Here is a 21,957-nt window from a genome sequence, read left to right on the forward strand (position 1 = left end):
CTACTGAAATTACATTTTCTTATTCAAACGGGGATAGCAGGTCCATTCTATGTCATACTTGATCATGTCGCGATATTGCCATATTTTTGCTGAAAGGATTTAGTAGAGAACATCGACGATAAAGTTCGCAACTTTTGGTCGCTGATAAAAAAAAAGCCTTGCCTGTACCGGAAGTAGCGTGACGTCACAGGTTGGAGAGCTCCTCACATCTGCACATTGTTTACACCAGCAGCGAGAGCGATTCGGACCGAGAAAGCGCCGATTACCCCATTAATTTGAGCGAGGATGAAAGATTTGTGGATGAGGAAAGTGAGAGTGAAGGACTAGAGTGCAGTGCAGGACGACAGGGTGTATCTTTTTGCGCTCTGACCGTAACTTAGGTACAAGCTGGCTCATTGGATTCCACGCTCTCTCCTTTTTCTGTTGTGGATCACGGATTTGTATTTTAAACCACCTCGGCTACTATATCCTCTTGAAAATGAGAGTGGAGAACGCAAAATGGACATTCACAGTGACTTTTATCTCCACGACAATACATCGGTGAAGCACTTTAGCTTCGGAGCTAACGTGATAGCATCGTGCTTAACTGCGGATAGAAACAGAAGAAACATGCCCCAGACTGGAAGGATAGACAGAAGATCAACAATACTACTGCTAAGACGCCATTGAAGCTAACTTAGCTACCGGACCTCGTCAGAGCTATGATAAAAACATTAGCGCTCCACCTACGCCAGCCCTCATCTGCTCATCAACACCCGTGCTCACCTGCGTTCCAGCGATCGACGGCGCGACGAAGGACTTCACCCGATCATCGATGCGATGCGGTCGGCGGCTAGCGTCGGATAGCGCGTCTGCTATCCAACTCAAAGTCCTCCTGGTTGTGTTGCTGCAGCCAGCCGCTAATACACCGATCACCACCTCCAGCTTTCTTCTTTGCAGTCTTCATTGTTCATTAAACAAATTGCAAAAGATTCACCAACACAGATGTCCAGAATACTGTGGAATTTTGAGATGAAAACAGAGCTGTTTGTATTGGGACACAATGGTGTCCCAATACTTCCGTTCAATCCGTGACGTCACGCGCATACGTCATCATACCGAGACGTTTTCAGCCGGATATATACCGGGAAATTTAAAATTGCACTTTATAAGTTAACCCGGCCGTATTGGTATGTGTTGCAATGTTAAGATTTCATCATTGATATATAAACTATCAGACTATGTGGTCGCTAGTAGTGGCTTTCAGTAGGCCTTTAAATGGTGGAACAAGCTCAGTGATGAGTTGAAGACATGTAGTTCTTTAAGGTTTAAGAAAACCTTGAAAGGTGAAATAATTGAAAATTATAAAACATATTAACAATTACTTTCATCCCATTGATTTTCTTGTAACGTTGATGTTCCAGGCAATCTAATTTTCAGTGAATGTATAGGATAGGCAAGTATAAGCTTTGGCTTCAGCCTATTCCTTTTTCGGTCATTCTTTTTCTTTTCTTTTCTTTTTGTGTGTAAATGTGTATGATTGTTAAATATGTCCAATCTGTACTGTTAAACTGGTCACACAAAATGGTTGATGGTTGATTATATGACCGAAATAAACTTATTTCATTCACTTATTTCATTCATTCAAATGCGGGAATTTTTTTTTAAATGCTAAAAAAAATAAATTCTGAATGAGTTGGTGTTAGAATTTTTCAAAATGGTCGAGAAATGTTGAAGTAGTAACATTTTTAAATGAGAAATTGTATTACGGAATTTCGGGAAAACCGGGAATTTTTTACAGTTCAAAAAACAACTTTGTTTTTTGTCCTGATTAAGAGGAATTATTTGACGGTGGAACGGCTGAAGCGGGTTGAAAAATGTGGAAGGAGGCTTCGCACTAAAAAAGGTTGGAAATGAGGTTAGAAAAAAACAGGATTTCCTGGAAATGTGTTGAACGTGCAAAAATGGTTGTGTGAATGTCCAGGATTAATTGAATGCGTTGAAGGTGGAATGGTTTGAATCGGTTGAAAAATGTGGGGATTGTGGAAGTTTGAAAAATGGCCAATTCATTTTGAATGGGGAAAATGTGCCAAAAACTGGGAATTATAGGAAATCCGGGAATTTTTTTGAATTGTTGAAGGTGTAATGGTTTGAATCGGTTGAAAAATGTGGGAATTGTGGAAGTTTGAAAAATGGCCAATTAATTTTGAATGGGGAAAATGTCCCTAAAAACTGGGAATTATAGGAAATCCGGGAATTTTTTTGAATTGTTGAAGTAGAGAACATAATTCCTGAATATTTTGAAGTTGGAAACGGTTTAAATCGGATAAAGAAAGTGGGAGTTGTAGAACTTTGAAAAATGTCCCATTCTTTTCAATGGGAATTTCATGGAAATTTGGGAATTTCGGGAAAAGCGGGAATTTTTTTGAAAATGTTAAAAAAAAAAAAATGTAATGTTCTAAATGAGTTAAATGGTTGGTGTTGGAATTTTTCAAATCGGTCGAGAAATGTTGACATAGTAACATTTTTAATTGACAAACAGTATTATGGAATTTTGGGAAAACCGGGAATTTTTCCACTTCAAAAAACAACTTTGCTTTTTGTCCTGATTAAGAGGAATGTTTTGACGGTGGAACGGCTGAAGTGGCTTGAAAAATGTGAAAGGAGTAGTCGCCAGAAAAAAGGGTCAAAAAAAGGGTTTGAAAAAAAGTGCATTTTGGGAATTCCTGGAATTTTTATGAACGTGGAAAAATGAATAGAATGTGTTGAAGGTGGAATGGTTTTAATCGGTTGAAAAATGTGGGAATTGTGGAAGTTTGAAAAATGGCCAATTCATTTTGAATGGGGAAAATGTGCCTAAAAACTGGAAATTATAGGAAATCCGGGAATTTTTTTGAATTATTGAAGGAGAGCACATAATTCCTGTACAGGCTGAATATTTTGAAGTTGGAAACGGTTTAAATCGGATAAAAAATGTGGGAGTTGTAGAACTTTGAAAGGGGTTAGGGTTAGGGCTAACCCTAACCCTATATGTATGGTTATATGCATGTATGTGGATATATACATATATATATATACATATATATCTTCTTTTTTATCTTTGTTACTATTTATATTACTATATTATTGTGTATGCACTAAGGATGTCCGATAATGGCTTTTTGCCGATATCCGATATGCCGATATTGTCCAACTCTTTAATTACCGATACCGATATCAACCGATACCGATATCAACCGATATATACAGTCGTGGAATTAACACATTATTATGCCTAACTTGGACAACCAGGTATGGTGAAGATAAGGTACTTTTAAAAAAAATTAATCAAATAAAATAAGATAAATAAATTAAAAACATTTTCTTGAATAAAAAAATAAAGTAAAACAATATAAAAACAGTTACATAGAAACTAGTAATTAATGAAAATTTGTAAAATTAACTGTTAAAGGTTAGTACTATTAGTGGAGCAGCAGCACGCACAATCATGTGTGCTTACGGACTGTATCCCTTGCAGACTGTATTGATATATATTGATATATAATGTAGGAAGCAGAATATTAATAACAGAAGGAAACAACCCTTTTGTGTGAATGAGTGTAAATGGGGGAGGGAGGTTTTTTGGGTTGGTGCACTAATTGTAAGTGTATCTTGTGTTTTTTATGTGGATTTAATAAATAAATAAAAAAAAACCAAAAAAAACCAACGATACTGATACTAAAAAAAACCGATACCGATCATTCCCGATATTACATTTTAACGCATTTATCGGCCGATGATATCGGTCTGCCGATATTATCGGCCGATAAATGCATTAAAATGTAATATCGGGAATTATCGGTATCGGTTTTTTATTATCTGTATCGTTTTTTTTTTAGTTTTTTTTTTTTTATTAAATCAACATAAAAAACACAAGATACACTTACAATTAGTGCACCAACCCAAAAAACCTCCCTCCCCCCATTTCTTTCTGTTATCAATATTCTGGTTCCTACATTATATATCAATATATATCAATACAGTCTGCAAGGGATACAGTCCGTAAGCACACATGATTGTGCGTGCTGCTGCTCCACTAATAGTACTAACCTTTAACAGTTAATTTTACTCATTTTCATTCATTACTAGTTTCTATGTAACTGTTTTTATATTGTTTTACTTTCTTTTTTATTCAAGAAAATGTTTTTAATTTACTTATCTTATTTTATTTATTTTTTTTTAAAAGTACCTTATCTTCACCATACCTGGTTGTCCAAGTTAGGCATAATAATGTGTTAATTCCACGACTGCATATATCGGTTGATATCGGTATCGGTTGATATCGGTATCGGTAATTAAAGAGTTGGACAATATCGGCATATCGGATATCGGCAAAAAGCCATTATCGGACATCCTTAGTGCATACACAATAATATAGTAATAGAAATAGTAACAAAGATAAAAAAGAAGATATATATGTATATATATATATATATATATGTATGGATTTAATTAAAACAAAAACAAAAACAATACTGATACTAAAAAAAAAACGATACCGATAATTTCCGATATTACATTTTAACGCATTTATCGGCCGATAATATCGGCAGACCGATATTATCGGACATCTCTAGTATGCACCTTAGGGGATCTGCTCCAATTTCCTTGTTCTTTGAACCTGTTCACTCTAATAATGACAATAAAACTCTATTGTATTCTATTTTACATTTTATATTGCTACTATGGTACATTTTTAGTCTACTTTATACATTTTGTTTCCGCCCTCTTTTTGTGCCCTTGTGTGCATTATCCTTTCCATCATTATCCTTTCCATCCCTTGTAACTGAGCTACCGTGTGGAACAATTCCCCTTGTGGATCAATAAGACCCAGCTGTAAAAAAAAAACAACCTTGAAACTTTTTACCTGTTTAAAATGATGAAGAAAAGTTTGTCCTTTGTGTGCTTCCATGAACAACAGAGACTTCACGCCACTCACAATTTGATGGAGCTGCTGAACGCAAAGCATGCTGGGATGCCTCCCACTCTCAGAGATGACCGGCTCAGCGAGGAGGTAACGAGCGCTCCCAACTCTTCTCAACATTTTGCACGTTCCGTTTGTTCTTCCATTGTTTTGCGTGCAGGCTGAGCAGCTGCGGCAGCACTACATGACCAAGTACGACTCTGAGGTGGCGGACGCTCATCAGGCCCTGCAGCCGGTCCTGCAGAACATCAAGGAGCTGAAGCGCAAAGTGAGGGTCTACATATTTCAGCATGTTATGTCACCGTCGGTCAGCTAGTGAGCCAAATAACTCAAAATGTGGAACAAGGAACAACTGATTCGATCCGGATCATTTCCACTAAGTTACAAGCTCTAACGTCTGCGTGTGCATGATTACGGCCCCGCCTCCACCCACAGAGACAAAGACAGTGGATGACTGACACGAGGCTTCACGTCCCTTATTTCATTCCGCTATAACTAGCTCAAAAAGTTATTTTGATTCCACTTTCAGGAAGTGTCAGAAAGGGGATCAAAGTTTGGACTCAGGGCTCTGCTCTCGGGAGTGTATCAGTGTTGATTGCTTCAGACCCCACGGGAATTTTTGCAAAGTAGAAATCGAATGTTGTCACATTGGAGCATGCAAATGGGTTACGGCCTTTTAAAAACATTTTTTTAACATTAACATTTAACATTCTATTTACCCTATTTTACCTTCTATTTAACTTATTTTACCTTCTATTTAACTTATTTTACCTTCTATTTACCTTATTTTACCTTCTATTTACCTTATTTTACTTTCTATTTATCTTATTTTACAGTCTATTTACCCTATTTTACCTTCTATTTAACTTATTTGACCTTCTATTTACCCTATTTTACCTTCTATTTAACTTATTTGACCTTCTATTTACCCTAATTTACCTTCTATTGACCTTATTTTACCTTCTGTTTACCATATTTGACCTTCTATTTAACTTATTTGACCTTCTATTTACCTTATTTTACCTTCTATTTACCTTATTTTACCTTCTATTTACCTTATTTTACATTCTATTTACCCTATTTTACCTTCTATTTACCTTATTTTACTTTTTATTTACCCTATTTTACCGTCTATTTACCCTATTTTACCTTCTATTTAACTTATTTGACCTTTTATTTACCCTAATTTACCTTATATTGACCTTATTTTACCTTCTATTTACCCTATTTTACCTTCTATTTAACTTATTTGACCTTCTATTTAACTTATATTACCTGCTATTTACCCTATTTTACCTTCTATTTAACTTATTTTACCTTCTATTTAACTTATTTTACCTGCTATTTACCCTATTTTACCTTCTATTTAACTTATTTTACCTTCTATTTAACTTATTTTACCTTCTATTTACCCTATTTTACCTTCTATTTACCCTATTTTGCCTTCTATTTACCCTATTTTACATTCTATTTAACTCTTTTTTATCTTCTATTTACCCTATTTTACGTTCTATTTAACTTATTTTACCTTCCATTTACCTTATTTTACCTTCTATTTAACTTATTTTACCTTCTATTTAACTTATTTTACTTTCTATTTACCCTATTTTACCTTCTATTTACCTTATTTTACCTTCTATTTAATTTACCCTGCGTTACCTTCTATTTATCTTATTTTACATTCTATTTCCCCAATTTCACTTTTATTTACCTTTTATATTCTTTCTTTGACCATCTCACCTTGTGTTATATTATTTTACCTTCTTATTTCCCTTCTCTTTACCTTGTTTTAACTTCTTTTACTTTTTATATTCATTTTTTTAACCTTTTTATTTACCCTATTTTTAATTTTAACAGGAACTTAACACTAAATATACAAACAACCACCACAAAGCCAAAACAAGTTTATGACACATTGAGTCATTTTTATGCTGGAAAATGCTTAATTTAGAACACAAATTCTGTAATTGTTTCTCAAATAGGCATATTTATATTCACGTAGTTAAACACAAAACAGAGAGCAACCGCACCATGAGTTTTTTGATAAGTATATTTTGAAAAACCACGATAGCTTGAAGCCGCAAAAGTCATGCATGAAAAAGTGTATGGGAAAAAATATCTGTCTTTAACCACAAGGACATTTTTAAACAGATATAAGTCACCAAGCTTTAAAGCTTTATTTAAAAAAATTTTTTTTAAATGTTTTTATTTCATATTAAAAAATATATATTTTATTTTGCAAAGGTGAAACTGAGCTCCCTCTGGTGGCTAGAAGTGGTTCAGCGGGCGATCCGCTGCTCCACAGACGAGGACCTGGTGGGCCGCGTGAAGAACGAGTTGACGTCCAGCTACAAGCAGCAAGAACACAAACTCTCCATGGCTGACAAGTAAGCGCCTCCCTAACACTTGGTGGGGTTTTTCTTCCGCAATGGTGAGAGGGAATTGTGACTTCCGGCAGGTTCCGTGACGGCAGCGGCCTGCAGTTCCTGCTCACCACTCAGATGGAGGACCTGACCAAGTCCCAGAAGATGGTGCGGGAGGCCGTGAAGAGCCTGGAAGGTCCCATGTCCAAGAATGTGATTGACGAGGCCATCGCGTGTCACCTGCGGCCGACGCGACTGCCGCTTAATAAGTGAGGCTGGAAATGAAATGTGTCCACTCAGCAGGTTTTGGACTGTGACCTCATTTCCTTCTCACCTTCCAGCTGCGTGTTTTGCAAAGCTGACGAGCTTTTCACCGATTATGAATCCAAACTCTTCTCGCACACGTAAGTAAAAACTTGGTCATGCCAATGAGGGCTGCAGCTATTGATTATTTGTGTAATGTGTCGATTAGCTTGTTTGGTTCATCGAGTAATTGAATAACTTGCCAAAACCTTCATTACCTTAAATTGACCTTCTTTGACCGGCTTTTACCTTGGTTTACCTTCTATATTTCTTTTTTACTTCTTACCTTCTTTCACCTTCTATTTTACTTATTTTATCTTTTACTTACCTTATTTTACCTTCTATTTACCCTATTTTATCTTCTATTTACTCTATTTAACTTCTATTTACCCTATTTTACCTTCTATTTACTCTATTTAACTTCTATTTAACTTATTTTGCCTTTTATTTACCCTATTTTTACTTTCTTTCTTTGACCGTCTTAACTGGTTTTATCTTATTTTACCTTCCATATTTCTTTTTTTGTACTTTTTATTTCCCTTCTATTTACCTTGTTTTATCTTCTTTTACATTTTGAATTAATTTTTTTACTTTTTTATTTACCCTTTTTTAATTTGACCTTATATTTATCATTTTTACCTTTTTTAACCTTCTATTTACCTTTTGTCTTTATTTACTTCTTTTAACTTTATTTACCCTATTTTACCTTTTTATTTACTACTTTTTACCTTCTATTTTCCCTATTTTTACCTTCTATTTAACTTTTTAACTTATTTACCCTATTTTACCTTCTATTTACCCTGTTTGACCTTCTGTTTACCTATTTTTACCTTCTATTTACCCTATTTTTACTTTTATTTACCTTTTATATTCTTTCTTTGACGTCTTACGTTGTTTTATCTTCTTTTACCTTCCATATTCATTTTTTACCTTTTATTTTACTTCTATTTACCTAGTTTTATCTTCTTTTGCATTTTACTTTTTATTTACCCTTTTTAAATGTTACCTTATATTTACCCATTTTACCTTTTTAACATTGTATTTACCTTTTGTCTTTTATTTACTCCTTTTAACTTTCATTTACCTTATTTTACCTTTTTATTTACTACTTTTACCTTCTATTTACCTTGTTTAACCTTCTATTTACTCTATTTTACCTTATATTTAACGTATTTTACCTTTTATATGCCCTATTTTACCTTCTATTGAACTTATTTTACCTTATATTTACCTTATTTTACCTTATATTTACCCTATTTTTACTTGTATTTACCTTTTATATTATTTATTTGACCGTCTAACCTTGTTTTATCTTCTTTTACCTTCCATATTTTTCCCCCTTTTTATTTCCCTTCTGTTTACCTTGTTTTATCTTATTTTACATCTTATATTTATTTTTTTTACCTTTTTATTTACCCTATTTTTAATTTTACCTTATATTTACTCGTATATATTTACTTTTTTAACTTTCTATTACCTTTTTATTTACTAGTTTTACCTTTTATTTACCTTGTTTAACCTTCTATTTACTCTATTTTACCTTCTATTTACCCTAGTTTGACTTTTATTTACCTTTTTTTACCGTCTTACCTTGTTTTATCTTCTTTTACCTTCCATCTTCTTTTACATTTTTTTTTTTTTTACCTTCTTATTTACCCTATTTTTAATTTTACCTTATATTTACCGTTTTTACCTTTTTTAACCTGTTGACCTTTTGTCTTTTATTTACTTCTTTTAACTTTCATTTACCTTATTGTACCCTTTTATTTACTACTTTTACCTTCTATTTACCTTGTTTAACCTTCCATTTACCTTATTTTACCTTCTATTTACCCTATTTTTACTTGTATTTACCTTTTATATTATTTCTTTGACCGTCTTACCTTGTTTTATCTTCTTTTACCTTCCTTTTTTTTTAACTTTTTATTTCCCTTCTGTTTACCTTGTTTTATCTTTTTTTACATTTTATATTTATTTTTTACCTTTTTATTTACTACTTTCACCTTCTATTTACCTTTTTCCCTGCCTTCTTTTACGTTTTTACTTATTTTACCTTTTTATCTACTTCTTTTACCTTCTAGTTACTTTTATTCCACTTGTTATCCTTCAATTACCTTTTAATTGACCTTTTATCATCCCTTAACCTCTATTTACCTTGTTTTACCTATTGTACTGCGGTTCAGATTTGTTTTACATTTTAATAGTTACCCCCATTAAGCGACAACTGCTGCTGGAGCATCTCTAATGGAACAGAGCCAATTTGTCGGCAGGGTGAAATGTCAGACGGCCATCTTTGAGGAGATGATCGAGGATGAAGAGGGACTGGTGGACGACCGCCTGCCCACCACCAGCAGGGGTCTGTGGGCGGCCAGCGAGACGGAGCGCACGCTGAAGGCCATCCTGTCCTTCGCCAAGGCCAAGCGCATGGACCCGGAGCTGGTGGAGGAGGGAAACACCTTCATGGAACTCTTTGAGACCTGGAAGAAGGAGTACAAGGTCTGCATCGTGGTGGCTCCCTATCAAGGTGTGGCGTCTAACCAACACCTGCGTCTCGCTCAGGTGTTGCACGAGTACTGGATGGTCCTGCGGAATCACGTGTCGGCGATAGATGAGCTGGGAATGGCCACTGAGAGGCTACGCGTGCGTCTTCCCGACGAGCCCAAGCCAAAGCTGCTGCACATCATCGAGCCGCATGAGGTACGACCACCACACTGCCCCCTAGTGGCTCTTATAGTAATTATTCATTATGGTCACAAAAAACATTCATGAAGTTTGCTTCTTTTATGAATTTATTATGGCTCTACTGAAAATGTTCCGGGTTCAATAGTATACATACATGATCAATTTTGGTGATGTAGAAACGTTACGGTCAGGTTCAAACACTGATGACATCTATTAAACAAGACAAGAGGCAAAGAATTGAACAGAGAGAGAATTAAATTTGGACTCAATATTGAGGAGAGTCGTCTGTACACTGTACCCTTGTGCAGTATCTCAGCACGCTCTTCCAAAAGATTGCTCGCCTCCTTCTTTTATTTTGGACCCTCCCCTCCCCAAAGGCCACCTTTGTTTCCAAAGGACACAAAAAGTTCACAGAAAAAGTCGTAAACAATTCACAGAAAATGTCAGTTCAAAAAGAGTTCGTAAAAAGGTTCAAAAAGAGGTGGTCTGGAAATTGGGCAGATCCTGTCAGCTCTCCGCTTTGAAGTCCTTGGGTTAGAACTAGGGATGTCCGATAATGGCTTTTTGCCGATATCCGATATTCCGATATTGTCCAACTCTTTAATTACCGATACCGATATCAACCGATATATGCAGTCGTGGAATTAAAGGCCTACTGAAACCCACTACTACCGACCACGCAGTCTGATAGTTTATATATCAATGATGAAATCTTAACATTATAACACATGCCAATACGGCCGGGTTAACTTATAAAGTGACATTTTAAATTTGCCGCTAAACTTCCGGTTCGAAACGCCTCTGAGGATGACGTATGCGTGTGACGTAGCCCGACGAACACGGGTATGCCTTCCACATTGAAGCCGATACGAAAAAGCTCTGTTTTCATTTCATAATTCCACAGTATTCTGGACATCTGTGTTCGTGAATCTGTTTCAATCATGTTCATTGCATTATGGAGAAGGAAGCCGAGCAAGCAAAGAAGAAAGTTGTCGGTGCGAAATGGACGTATTTTTCGAACGTAGTCAGCCACAACAGTACACAGCCGGCGCTTCTTTGTTTACATTCCCGAAAGATGCAGTCAAGATGGAAGAACTCGGATAACAGAGACTCTAACCAGGAGGACTTTTGATTTGGATACACAGACGCCTGTAGAGAACTGGGACAACACAGACTCTTACCAGGATTACTTTGATTTGGATGACAAAGACGCAGACGTGCTACTGTGAGTATGCAGCTTTGGCTTTTTTTTGCGTATGTACGTAACTTTTTTTAAATATATAAGCTTTATGAACCTTGGGTTAGGTGAACGGTCTTTTGGGCTGAGTGATTGTGTGTGTTGATCATGTGTTTGAATTGTATTGGCGTGTTCTATGGAGCTAGGAGCTAGCAGAGGAGCTAGGAGCTAGCATAACACGTACCGTACCGTACGTGCGCGTCACGTACGTAACTTTTTAAAAATATATAAGCTTTATGAACCTTGGGTTAGGTGAACGGTCTTTTGGGCTGAGTGATTGTGTGTGTTGATCGGGTGTTTGAATTGTATTGGCGTGTTCTATGGAGCTAGGAGCTAGCAGAGGAGCTAGGAGCTAGCATAACAAACACGCAGGTGTTATTATGCAGGATTAATTTGTGGCATATTAAATATAAGCCTGGTTGTGTTGTGGCTAATAGAGTATATATATGTCTTGTGTTTATTTACTGTTGTAGTCATTCCCAGCTGAATATCAGGTACCGTGAGTATGCAGCCTTGGCTGCTAAACATTCGATAACTTGACCGTATGTGCGCGTCACGTACGTAACTTTTTAAAAATATATAAGCTTTATGAACCTTGGGTTAGGTGAACGGTCTTTTGGGCTGAGTGATTGTGTGTGTTGATCGGGTGTTTGAATTGTATTGGCGTGTTCTATGGAGCTAGGAGCTAGCAGAGGAGCTAGGAGCTAGCATAACAAACACGCAGGTGTTATTATGCAGGATTAATTTGTGGCATATTAAATATAAGCCTGGTTGTGTTGTGGCTAATAGAGTATATATATGTCTTGTGTTTATTTACTGTTGTAGTCATTCCCAGCTGAATATCAGGTACCGTGAGTATGCAGCCTTGGCTGCTAAACATTCGATAACTTGACCGTATGTGCGCGTCACGTACGTAACTTTTTAAAAATATATAAGCTTTATGAACCTTGGGTTAGGTAAACGGTCTTTTGGGCTGAGTGATTGTGTGTGTTGATCAGGTGTTTGAATTGTATTGGCGTGTTCTATGGAGCTAGGAGCTAGCAGAGGAGCTAGGAGCTAGCATAACAAACACGCAGGTGTTTTTATGCAGGATTAATTTGTGGCATATTAAATATAAGCCTGGTTGTGTTGTGGCTAATAGAGTATATATATGTCTTGTGTTTATTTACTGTTGTAGTCATTCCCAGCTGAATATCAGGTCACCCCCGGCTCTCACAGCATCTTCCCTATCTGAATAGCTTCAACTCCCCACTAGTCCTTCACTTGCACTTTACTCATCCACAAATCTTTCATCCTCGCTCAAATTAATGGGGAAATTGTCGCTTTCTCGGTCCGAATCTCTCTCACTTCATGCGGCCATCATTGTAAACAATAGGGAACTTTGCGTATATGTTCAACTGACTACGTCACGCTACTTCCGGTAGGTGCAAGCCTTTTTTTTATCAGATACCAAAAGTTGCAATCTTTATCGTCGTTGTTCTATACTAAATCCTTTCAGCAAAAATATGGCAATATCGCGAAATGATCAAGTATGACACATAGAATAGATCTGCTATCCCCGTTTGAATTAAAAAAATTCATTTCAGTAGGCCTTTAACACATTATTATGCCTAATTTGGACAACCAGGTATGGTGAAGATAAGGTACTTTTTTAAAAAAATGAATCAAATAAAATAAGATAAATAAATTAAAAACATTTTCTTGAATAAAAAAGAAAGTACAACAATATAAAAACAGTTACATAGAAACTAGTAATTAATGAAAATGAGTCAAATTAAGTGTTAAAGGTTAGTACTATTAGTGGAGCAGCAGCACGCACAATCATGTGTGCTTACGGACTGTATCCCTTGCAGACTGTATTGATATATATTGATATATAATGTAGGAAGCAGAATATTGATAACAGAAAGAAATGGGGGGAGGGAGGTTTTTTGGGTTGGTGCACTAATTGTAAGTGTATCTTGTGTTTTTTATGTTGATTTAATTAAAAAAAACAAAAAAAAAACGATACAGATAATAAAAAAAACGATACCGATAATTTCCAATATTACATTTTAACGCATTTATCAGCCGATAATATCGGCAGGCCGATATTATCGGACATCCCTAGTTCTAACCCAAGGACTTCAAAGCGGAGAGATAGCAGAATCTGCCCAATTTCCAGACGACCTCTTTTTGAACTATTTTATGGAACTCTTTTTAAACTATTTTATGGAACTCTTTTAGAACTATTTTATGGAACTCTTTTTGAACTATTTTATGGAACTCTTTTAGAACTATTTTATGGAACTCTTTTTGAACTATTTTATGGAACTCTTTTGGAACTATTTTATGGAACTCTTTTCGAACTATTTTATGGAACTCTTTTCGAACTATTTTATGGAAATCTTTTTGAACTATTTTACGCACGATTGTCCTTTGGAAGCAGTGGTGGCCATGTGGTCGGGGAGGGGTCCAAAATAAAAGAAGGAGGCGTGCAATCTTTTGGCAGAGCACAAGGGTACAGTGTACAGACGACTCTCCTCAATTCTTTGCCTCTTGTCTTGTTTAATAGATGTCATCAGTGTTTGAACCTGACACAAACAATTGTTCGTAAGTATGAAGTGCATGGCACAGTTTTGTCACTGCCACGATCGGGAAGAAAACGCAAGCTATCACTTACTGCTGAGAGAAAATTGGTCAGGATGATCAAGGGTCAACCGAAAACCACCAAAAAGCAGGTCTGCGATGAATTGGAAGCTGCTGGAACACAGGTGTCAGTGTCCACAGTCAAGCGTGTTTTGAGAGGCGACCATGCAAGAAGGAAGCCCTTCTTTTATTGATTACCTTATTTTACCTTTTTATCTACTACTTTTACCTTTTATTTACCTTGTTTAACCTTCTATTTACTCTATTTTACCTTTTATTTACCCTATTTTACCTTCTATTTAACTTATTTTACCTTCTATTTACCCTAGTTTTACTTTAATTTAACTTTTATATTATTTATTTGACCGTCTTACCTTGTTTTAGCTTCTTTTACCTTCCATATTTTTTTTAAAACTTTTTATTTCCCTTCTGTTTACCTTGTTTTATCTTCTTTTACATTTTATATTAATTTTTTAACCTTTTTATTTACCCTATTTTTAATTTTACCTTATATTTACCGTTTTTTAACCTTTTTTAACCTTCTATTTACCTTTTGCCTTTTATTTACTTCTTTTAACTTTCATTTACCTTATTTTACCTTTTTAGTTACTACTTTTTTCTCTGCCTTCTTTTACCTCTTTACTTATTTTACCTTTTATCTACTTCGTTTACCTTCTAGTTACTTTTATTCCACTTGTTGACTTTCAATTACCTTTTAATTTACCTTCTTTTACCATCCCTTAACTTCTATTTAACTTGTTTTACCTTGTTTTGAGAGGCTACCATGCAAGAAGGAAGCCCTTGCTACAGAAGCCACACCTTAAGGCTCGTCTAAAGTTTGCTGCTGATCACATGGACAAAGATAAGACTTGCTGGTCAGAGTTGTTTGACCACAATACCCAGCAATATGTTTGGAGGAGAAAAGGTATTTAATCCCAGGAACACCATTCCTACCGTCAAGCATGGTGGTGGTAGTATTATGCTCTGGGCCTGTTTGGCTGCCAATGGAACTGCTGCTTTACAGAGAGTAAATGGGACAATGAAAAAGGAGGATTACCTCCAAATTCCTCAGCCCCGAGGTTGGGTCTTGGGCGCAGTTGGGTGTTCCAACAGGACAATGAACCCAAACACAGGTCAAAAGTGGTAAAATAATGGCTAAATCAGGCTAGAATGAAGGTTTTAGAATGGCCTTCCCAAAGTCCTGACTTAAACGTGTGGACAATGCTGAAGAAACAAGTCCATGTCAGAAAACCAACACATTTAACTGAATTTTGTCAAGAGGAGTGGTCAAAAATTCAAGCAGAAGCTTGTGGATGGCTACCAAAAGCGCTTTATTGCAGGTAAACTTGCCAAGGGACATGTAAACAAAAATTAGTATAGTTAGCTCAGTGTCCGCCCTGAGATGGGTAGGTTGTGAGTTCAAACCCCGGCCGAGTCATACCAAAGACTATAAAAATGGGAGCCATTGCTGTAGTAGCTACCATTGACCTCCTCTCTAGTACCAGTTTCTAGAGGTGTCATAATCTGCTCTCCAATTAGTTATTTTTCTTCTAATTTGCACGCTTTGTTGGTTTCTCCCGGCAGGTGGAGCAGAACAGAGTGAAGCTCCTCAACGACCAAGCGGTGGCAAAGTCTCAGCTCCAGAAGAAGCTGGGACAGTTTTTGTACCTCACAAACCTGGAGAAGGTAGCTCATTCCCACACACAAGTCGCAGCCTTCACTGCAAAAAAGTCAGTGTTCAAAAACAAAACAAAAATGAGGAGTGTTTTATTTGAACGAAGCAAAATTATCTGCCAATAGAACAAGAACATTTGGCTAGTCAAGACTTTCCAAAACAAGTAAAATGAGATAACCTCAATGAACCCAAAAATAGCTTCAAATAAGTATATTCCCACTAATAACAAGTGCACTTTTCTTGGTAGAAAAAAAAGAGACCTTTTTGCTCAATATGTTGAAAAATATTCTTAAATGAAGTAAATGCTAGTGCCATTATCTTGACATAATGATGTGCGCTCGGCTTCATGCTTGAAGTAAGAAATTATTACTTTAAAAAAGTAGTTTTATACACTACCGTTCAAAAGTTTGGGGTCACCCAAACAATTTTGTGGAATAGCCTTCATTTCTAAGAACAAGAATAGACTGTCGAGTTTCAGATGAAAGTTCTTTTTTTCTGGCCATTTTGAGCGTTTAATTGAGCCCACAAATGTGATGCTCCAGAAACTCAATCTGCTCAAAGGAAGGTCAGTTTTGTAGCTTCTGTAACGAGCTAAAGTGTTTTCAGATGTGTGAACATGATTGCACAAGGGTTTTCTAACCATCAATTAGCCTTCTGAGCCAATGAGCAAACACATTGTACCATTAGAACACTGGAGTGATAGTTGCTGGAAATGGGCCTCTATACACCTATGTAGATATTGCACCAAAAACCAGACATTTGCAGCTAGAATAGTCATTTACCACATTAGCAATGCATAGAGTGTATTTCTTTAAAGTTAAGACTAGTTTAAAGTTATCTTCATTGAAAAATAAGGACATTCTAATGTGACCCCAAACTTTATTTATTTATCTTATTTTACAAATTTTTTTAAAAAGTACCTTATCTTCACCATACCTGGTTGTCCAAATTAGGCATAATAATGTGTTAATTCCACGACTGTATATATCGGTTGATATCGGTATCGCTAATTAAAGAGTTGGACAATATCGGCATGTCGGATATCGGCAAAAAGCCATTATCGGACATCCCTAGCACCAACCCAAAAAACGTCTCTCCCCCATTTACACTCATTCACACAAAAGGGTTGTTTCTTTCTGTTATTAATATTCTGCTTCCTACATTATATATCAATATATATCAATACAGTCTGCAAGGGATACAGTCCGTAAGCACACATGATTGTGCGTGCTGCTGCTCCACTAATAGTACTAACCTTTAACACTTAATTTGACTCATTTTCATTCATTACTAGTTTCTATGTAACTGTTTTTATATTGTTTTACTTTCTTTTTTATTCAAGAAAATGTTTTTAATTTATTTATCTTATTTTATTTGATTCATTTTTTTAAAAAAGTACCTTATCTTCACCATACCTGGTTGTCCAAATTAGGCATAATAATTAATTCCACGACTGCATATATCGGTTGATATCGGTATCGGTTGATATCGGTATCGCTAATTAAAGAGTTGGACAATATCGGAATATCGGATATCGGCAAAAAGCCATTATCGGACATCCCTAATAAAAATGTTTTTAATTTATTTATTTTATTTTATTTTATTAATTTTAAAAAAAAGGACCTTATCTTCACCATACCTGGTTGTCCAAATTAGGCATAATAATGTGTTAATTCCACGACTGTATATATCGGTACCGGTTGATATCGGTATCGGTAATTAAGAGTTGGACAACATCGGAATATCGGCAAAAAGCCATTATCAGACATCCCTACTTGTGAGTGTTGATGACACAGCTTTGCAACAGTTGATATTCTAGTTTCAAGCATGTTTTACTCAATATAGGTCATCAAATCTCAGCAACAAGCTGTAATATTATTAGGACCACTTAAAACAAGTAAAACACTAACTTAAAACAAGTAAAACACTAACTTAAAATCTGCTTAGTGAGAAGAATGATCTTATCAGACAGAAAATAAGCAAATATCACCCTTATTTGAGATATTTAATGTTACTTAGATTTCAGTTTTTGCAGTGTTCTCGCATGCTTTTTGTTGACCTGTGACAAAAATCTCCTGGAGCTAGTCCCAGGACAAGTCCACCGGCGGCCTGAACCCGGAGCCGTGTCCCATCTGCGCTCGTCCGCTGGGACAGGAGGTGAGTGCCGTCAAATCACGGGCGAAAAGTCACGTGGCGTGTTATTGACGCGTGTTGTTTCCGCCTGTCAGTGGGCGGTGCTGACCTGCGGCCACTGCTTCTGCAACCAGTGCATCGCCATCATCCTGGAGCAGTACAGCATGGGCTCTCGGCGCCGCGCCATCAAGTGCGCCATTTGCAGGCAGACCACGTCGCACGCCGAGATCTCTTACGTGTTCACCGCCGAGTCGTCCAGCCTGGACCAGGACATGCCCGTTAAGGTCGGTTCCCGCTGTCAAAAATAACGAAACTGTACAAAAACTAATGTCTGCACACTTCGCTCAGTTTGGTATGTTTCAGAACTCTGTTGTGTTTCCACTGGCAAACATCGTGAAAAGCGTACCAAAAATAACCCAACTGCGACTAGTTTAGTACCGTATTTTCCGGACCATAGGGCGCACCGGATTATAAGGCACAGCGCCGATGAGCGGGTCTAGTCAGGTTTATTTTCATACAAAAGGCGCACCGGATTAGAGGGCGCTTTAAAAGGGTCATATTATTATCATTTCTTTCTAAATGTAAAACTGTCAGGTTCAAACACCGATGACATCTATTAAACAAGACAAGAAGCAAGGAATTAAACAGGGACAGAATTCAATTTAGCTCATTGAGGAGAAACGTCTGGGCTGTACTCTTTGTAGTCTTCCACCACGCTCTGACGAAATGGACTTTCCCTGATTACATGGCAACAGCTGTTTCTAAAGGAAGGGGGGGTCGTAAACAGCCGTGTCTTTGGTTACAAAACAGTTCAAAGAAAAGGTGCCTGTAGGGGGGGTCAGGTCCTGCTTCCTCTCCGCTTTGTAGATCTCGGGTCAAGACAAGATCTTCCCGTGGATTACAATACATCAAAGAAACCGACACCTTCATGTCGCTTCCCATCCTACACAGTGGAGTTTTACAAGCCTTTTGATTGGTAAGGTCAAAGACAGCTTTTGTCTGCTCGCCGGGAACTCACGGCCACACAAAGTTTTGTGATAACTTAGATACAATTATTCTGACAAAAACACTTCCTTGTGGTCTACATCGGTGGTCCCCAACCACCGGGCCGCGGCCCGGATTGGTACTGGGCCGCACAAGAAATTAAAAAAAAAAAAAAATTTTTTTTTTTTTTTTTTTTAAATCAACATAAAAAACACAAAACATACATTATGTATCAATATAGATCAATACAGTCTGCAGGGATACAGTCTGTAAGCACACATGATTGTATTTCTTTATGTAAAAAAAAAAAAAATTATTATTTATTTTTTTTTTTTTTTTAAATCAACATAAAAAACACAAAACATACATTATATATCAATATAGATCAATACAGTCTGCAGGGATACAGTCTGTAAGCACACATGATTGTATTTCTTTATGGAAAAAAACAAAAAATCCCCCCACCCCCCTCCCCCCACCGGTCCGCGGGACAAATTTTCAAGCGTTGACCGGTCCGCAGCTACAAAAAGGTTGGGGACCACTGGTCTACATAACATGTAATGGTGGTTCTTTGGTTTCAAAAAAAGCCGCTGCCTGACCAGGGCTCAGAAAATCTGTAGAAACTCCTCCCACCCCCACCAAGGACTTTTTTCACTGCTGGACTCGCGAACTTCACCGAGCTGTTTCTGTTCCTGTCCCTCTCAGGGGAGCCACTCCACCAAGGTGGAAGCCGTGGTGAGAACCCTGAAGAAGATCCAAGTGAGCGATCCCGGAGCCAAGTGTCTGGTCTTCTCCACGGTAACGTCTTCCATGTCTGAAGGGTGCCGGCCGTGACCGACTCGCCTCTCCTCTCCTCCCTCCGCAGTGGCAGAGCGTCCTGGACATCATCGCCAAGGCGCTGTTCGACAACAACATGGAGTTCTCGCAGATCAACGGCATCCACAAATTCCAGGAGAACCTGAGCTCCTTCAAGTACGAGAAGAACATCAACATCCTCCTGCTGCCTCTGCACACGGGCTCCAACGGCCTCAACATCATCGAGGCCACGCACGTGCTGCTGGTGGAACCCATTCTCAACCCCGCGCACGAGCTGCAGGCCATCGGACGCGTGCACCGCATTGGACAAACCAAGTAAGCGCTAGATCAGACCTGGGCAAATTAAGGCCCGGGGGCCGCGTTAAGCGTTTCAATCCGGCCCGCCGGACATTCCCAAATATTTTTTGTAGATCTTATTTTCTTCTTATTTCTGAAAGCATAATTTATGAAAAGAGTCGCAATTTTTCTCGACAAAAGTCACAATTTTCTAAGAAACATGTAAAATTTTGGCAATATAATAGTAATAATCGGAATTTTACTCGGCAAACGTATGACAAAAGTCATAATTTTACTCAAAATATGTCACTATTTCACAAGAACAGCAAAAAAAAAGGGCAATATTGTGATAAAAAACAGAATGTCGCCATTTTGCATTAAAAAGTAATAATTTCACATAAAAAAGTCATAATTTTATGAGACAATATTGCAATATTACAGAAAAAAAAGAATATGAGTAATTATTTCCAATTTTATAAGAAAAAAGTCGACACATTGTGAGAAAATGACTGCTTTTAGTAAAAAAAATGTGTTTTGTTTTTGTTTTTAATTGGTTTTTAATCTTCATTATTTACTTCGTTATTACAGTATGTCTCTATATAAATTTATTTCTTTATTTCTTTATTAATTCTGGCCTAAGGGGGCGCATTTCAATTTCTTACACACACTTGTTATTTCATATGTTGACCAGAGGGGGAGCACTTTTAAAAGCGACACGCAGTCAATGTGAAAACTCCCTCTTTAGGACCAGCCTTTCTAGATATATAAAGAAGTGTATTTACAACATTAATAATATATACATACTATGCACATATAAAAAAGCTTGTTGTGAAAAATGAGTTGGGATTTCACAAGAAAAAGGTCACAATTTCACAAGAAAAACGTAGAATGTTGGCAGTATTATAATAAAAGTCGTCATTTCACGCAACGCAAGTCAAAATTTGACAAGAAAAACTGAACATGTGTGCAATATTATGATAAAAGTTGGAATTTTACTCAATAACAGTCGCAATTTTACAAGAAAAGCTTAACATTTTGGCAATTTTATGAAAAGAGTCGCAATTTTTCTCGACAAAAGTCACAATTTTCTAAGAAACATGTAAAATTTTGGCAATATAATAGTAATAATCGGAATTTTACTCGGCAAAAGTATGACAAAAGTCATAATTTTACTCAAAATATGTCACTATTTCACAAGAACAGCAAAAAAAAAGGGCAATATTGTGATAAAAGTCAGAATGTCGCCATTTTGCATTAAAAAGTAATAATTTTACATAAAAAAGTCATAATTTTACGAAACAATATTGCAATATTACAGAAACAGAAAGAATATAAGAAATTGTAAGAAAAAAGTTGACACATTGTGAGAAAAAGACTGCTCTTAGTTAAAAAATTTTGTTTTGTTTTAGTTTTTAATTGGTTTTTAATCTTCATTATTTACTTCGTTATTACAGTATGTCTCTATATAAATGTATTTCTTTATTAATTTGGGCCTAAAGGGGCGCATTTCAATTTCTTACACACACTTGTTATTTCATATGTTGACCAGAGGGGGAGCACTTTTAAAAGCGACACACAGTCAATGTGAAAACTCCCTCTTTAGGACCAGCCTTTCTAGATATATAAAGAAGTGTATTTACAACATTAATAATATATACATACTATGCAAATATAAAAAAGCTTGTTGTGAAAAATGAGTTGGGATTTCACAAGAAAAAGGTCACAATTTCACAAGAAAAACGTAGAATGTTGGCGGTATTATAATAAAAGTCGTCATGTCACGCAACGCAAGAAAAACTGAACATGTGTGCAATATTATGATAAAAGTTGGAATTTTACTCAATAACAGTCGCAATTTTACAAGAAAAGCTTAACATTTTGGCAATTTTATGAAAAGAGTCGCAATTTTTCTCGACAA

At 36.5% G+C, this 21,957-nt stretch overlaps 1 protein-coding gene across 2 annotated transcripts in view; it reads left to right on the forward strand.

Annotated features, from left to right (window-relative positions):
* Window positions 1–21,957, forward strand: part of LOC133647087 (E3 ubiquitin-protein ligase SHPRH-like) — a 57,346-nt gene that overhangs the window by 23,305 nt on the left and 12,084 nt on the right. For both annotated transcript variants that reach the window (XM_062043185.1, XM_062043184.1), the window contains exons 16-27: window positions 4,940–5,032; window positions 5,103–5,210; window positions 7,187–7,329; window positions 7,401–7,574; window positions 7,647–7,709; window positions 9,879–10,104; window positions 10,168–10,305; window positions 15,740–15,841; window positions 17,916–17,987; window positions 18,059–18,247; window positions 19,653–19,745; window positions 19,813–20,078. In XM_062043185.1, coding sequence (XP_061899169.1) covers window positions 4,940–5,032; window positions 5,103–5,210; window positions 7,187–7,329; window positions 7,401–7,574; window positions 7,647–7,709; window positions 9,879–10,104; window positions 10,168–10,305; window positions 15,740–15,841; window positions 17,916–17,987; window positions 18,059–18,247; window positions 19,653–19,745; window positions 19,813–20,078 — 1,667 coding nt within the window. The remainder of the gene's footprint in view (window positions 1–4,939; window positions 5,033–5,102; window positions 5,211–7,186; window positions 7,330–7,400; window positions 7,575–7,646; window positions 7,710–9,878; window positions 10,105–10,167; window positions 10,306–15,739; window positions 15,842–17,915; window positions 17,988–18,058; window positions 18,248–19,652; window positions 19,746–19,812; window positions 20,079–21,957) is intronic.

Source organism: Entelurus aequoreus, linkage group LG03 (assembly GCF_033978785.1).
Source record: "Entelurus aequoreus isolate RoL-2023_Sb linkage group LG03, RoL_Eaeq_v1.1, whole genome shotgun sequence".
Lineage (NCBI taxonomy): Eukaryota > Metazoa > Chordata > Actinopteri > Syngnathiformes > Syngnathidae > Entelurus > Entelurus aequoreus.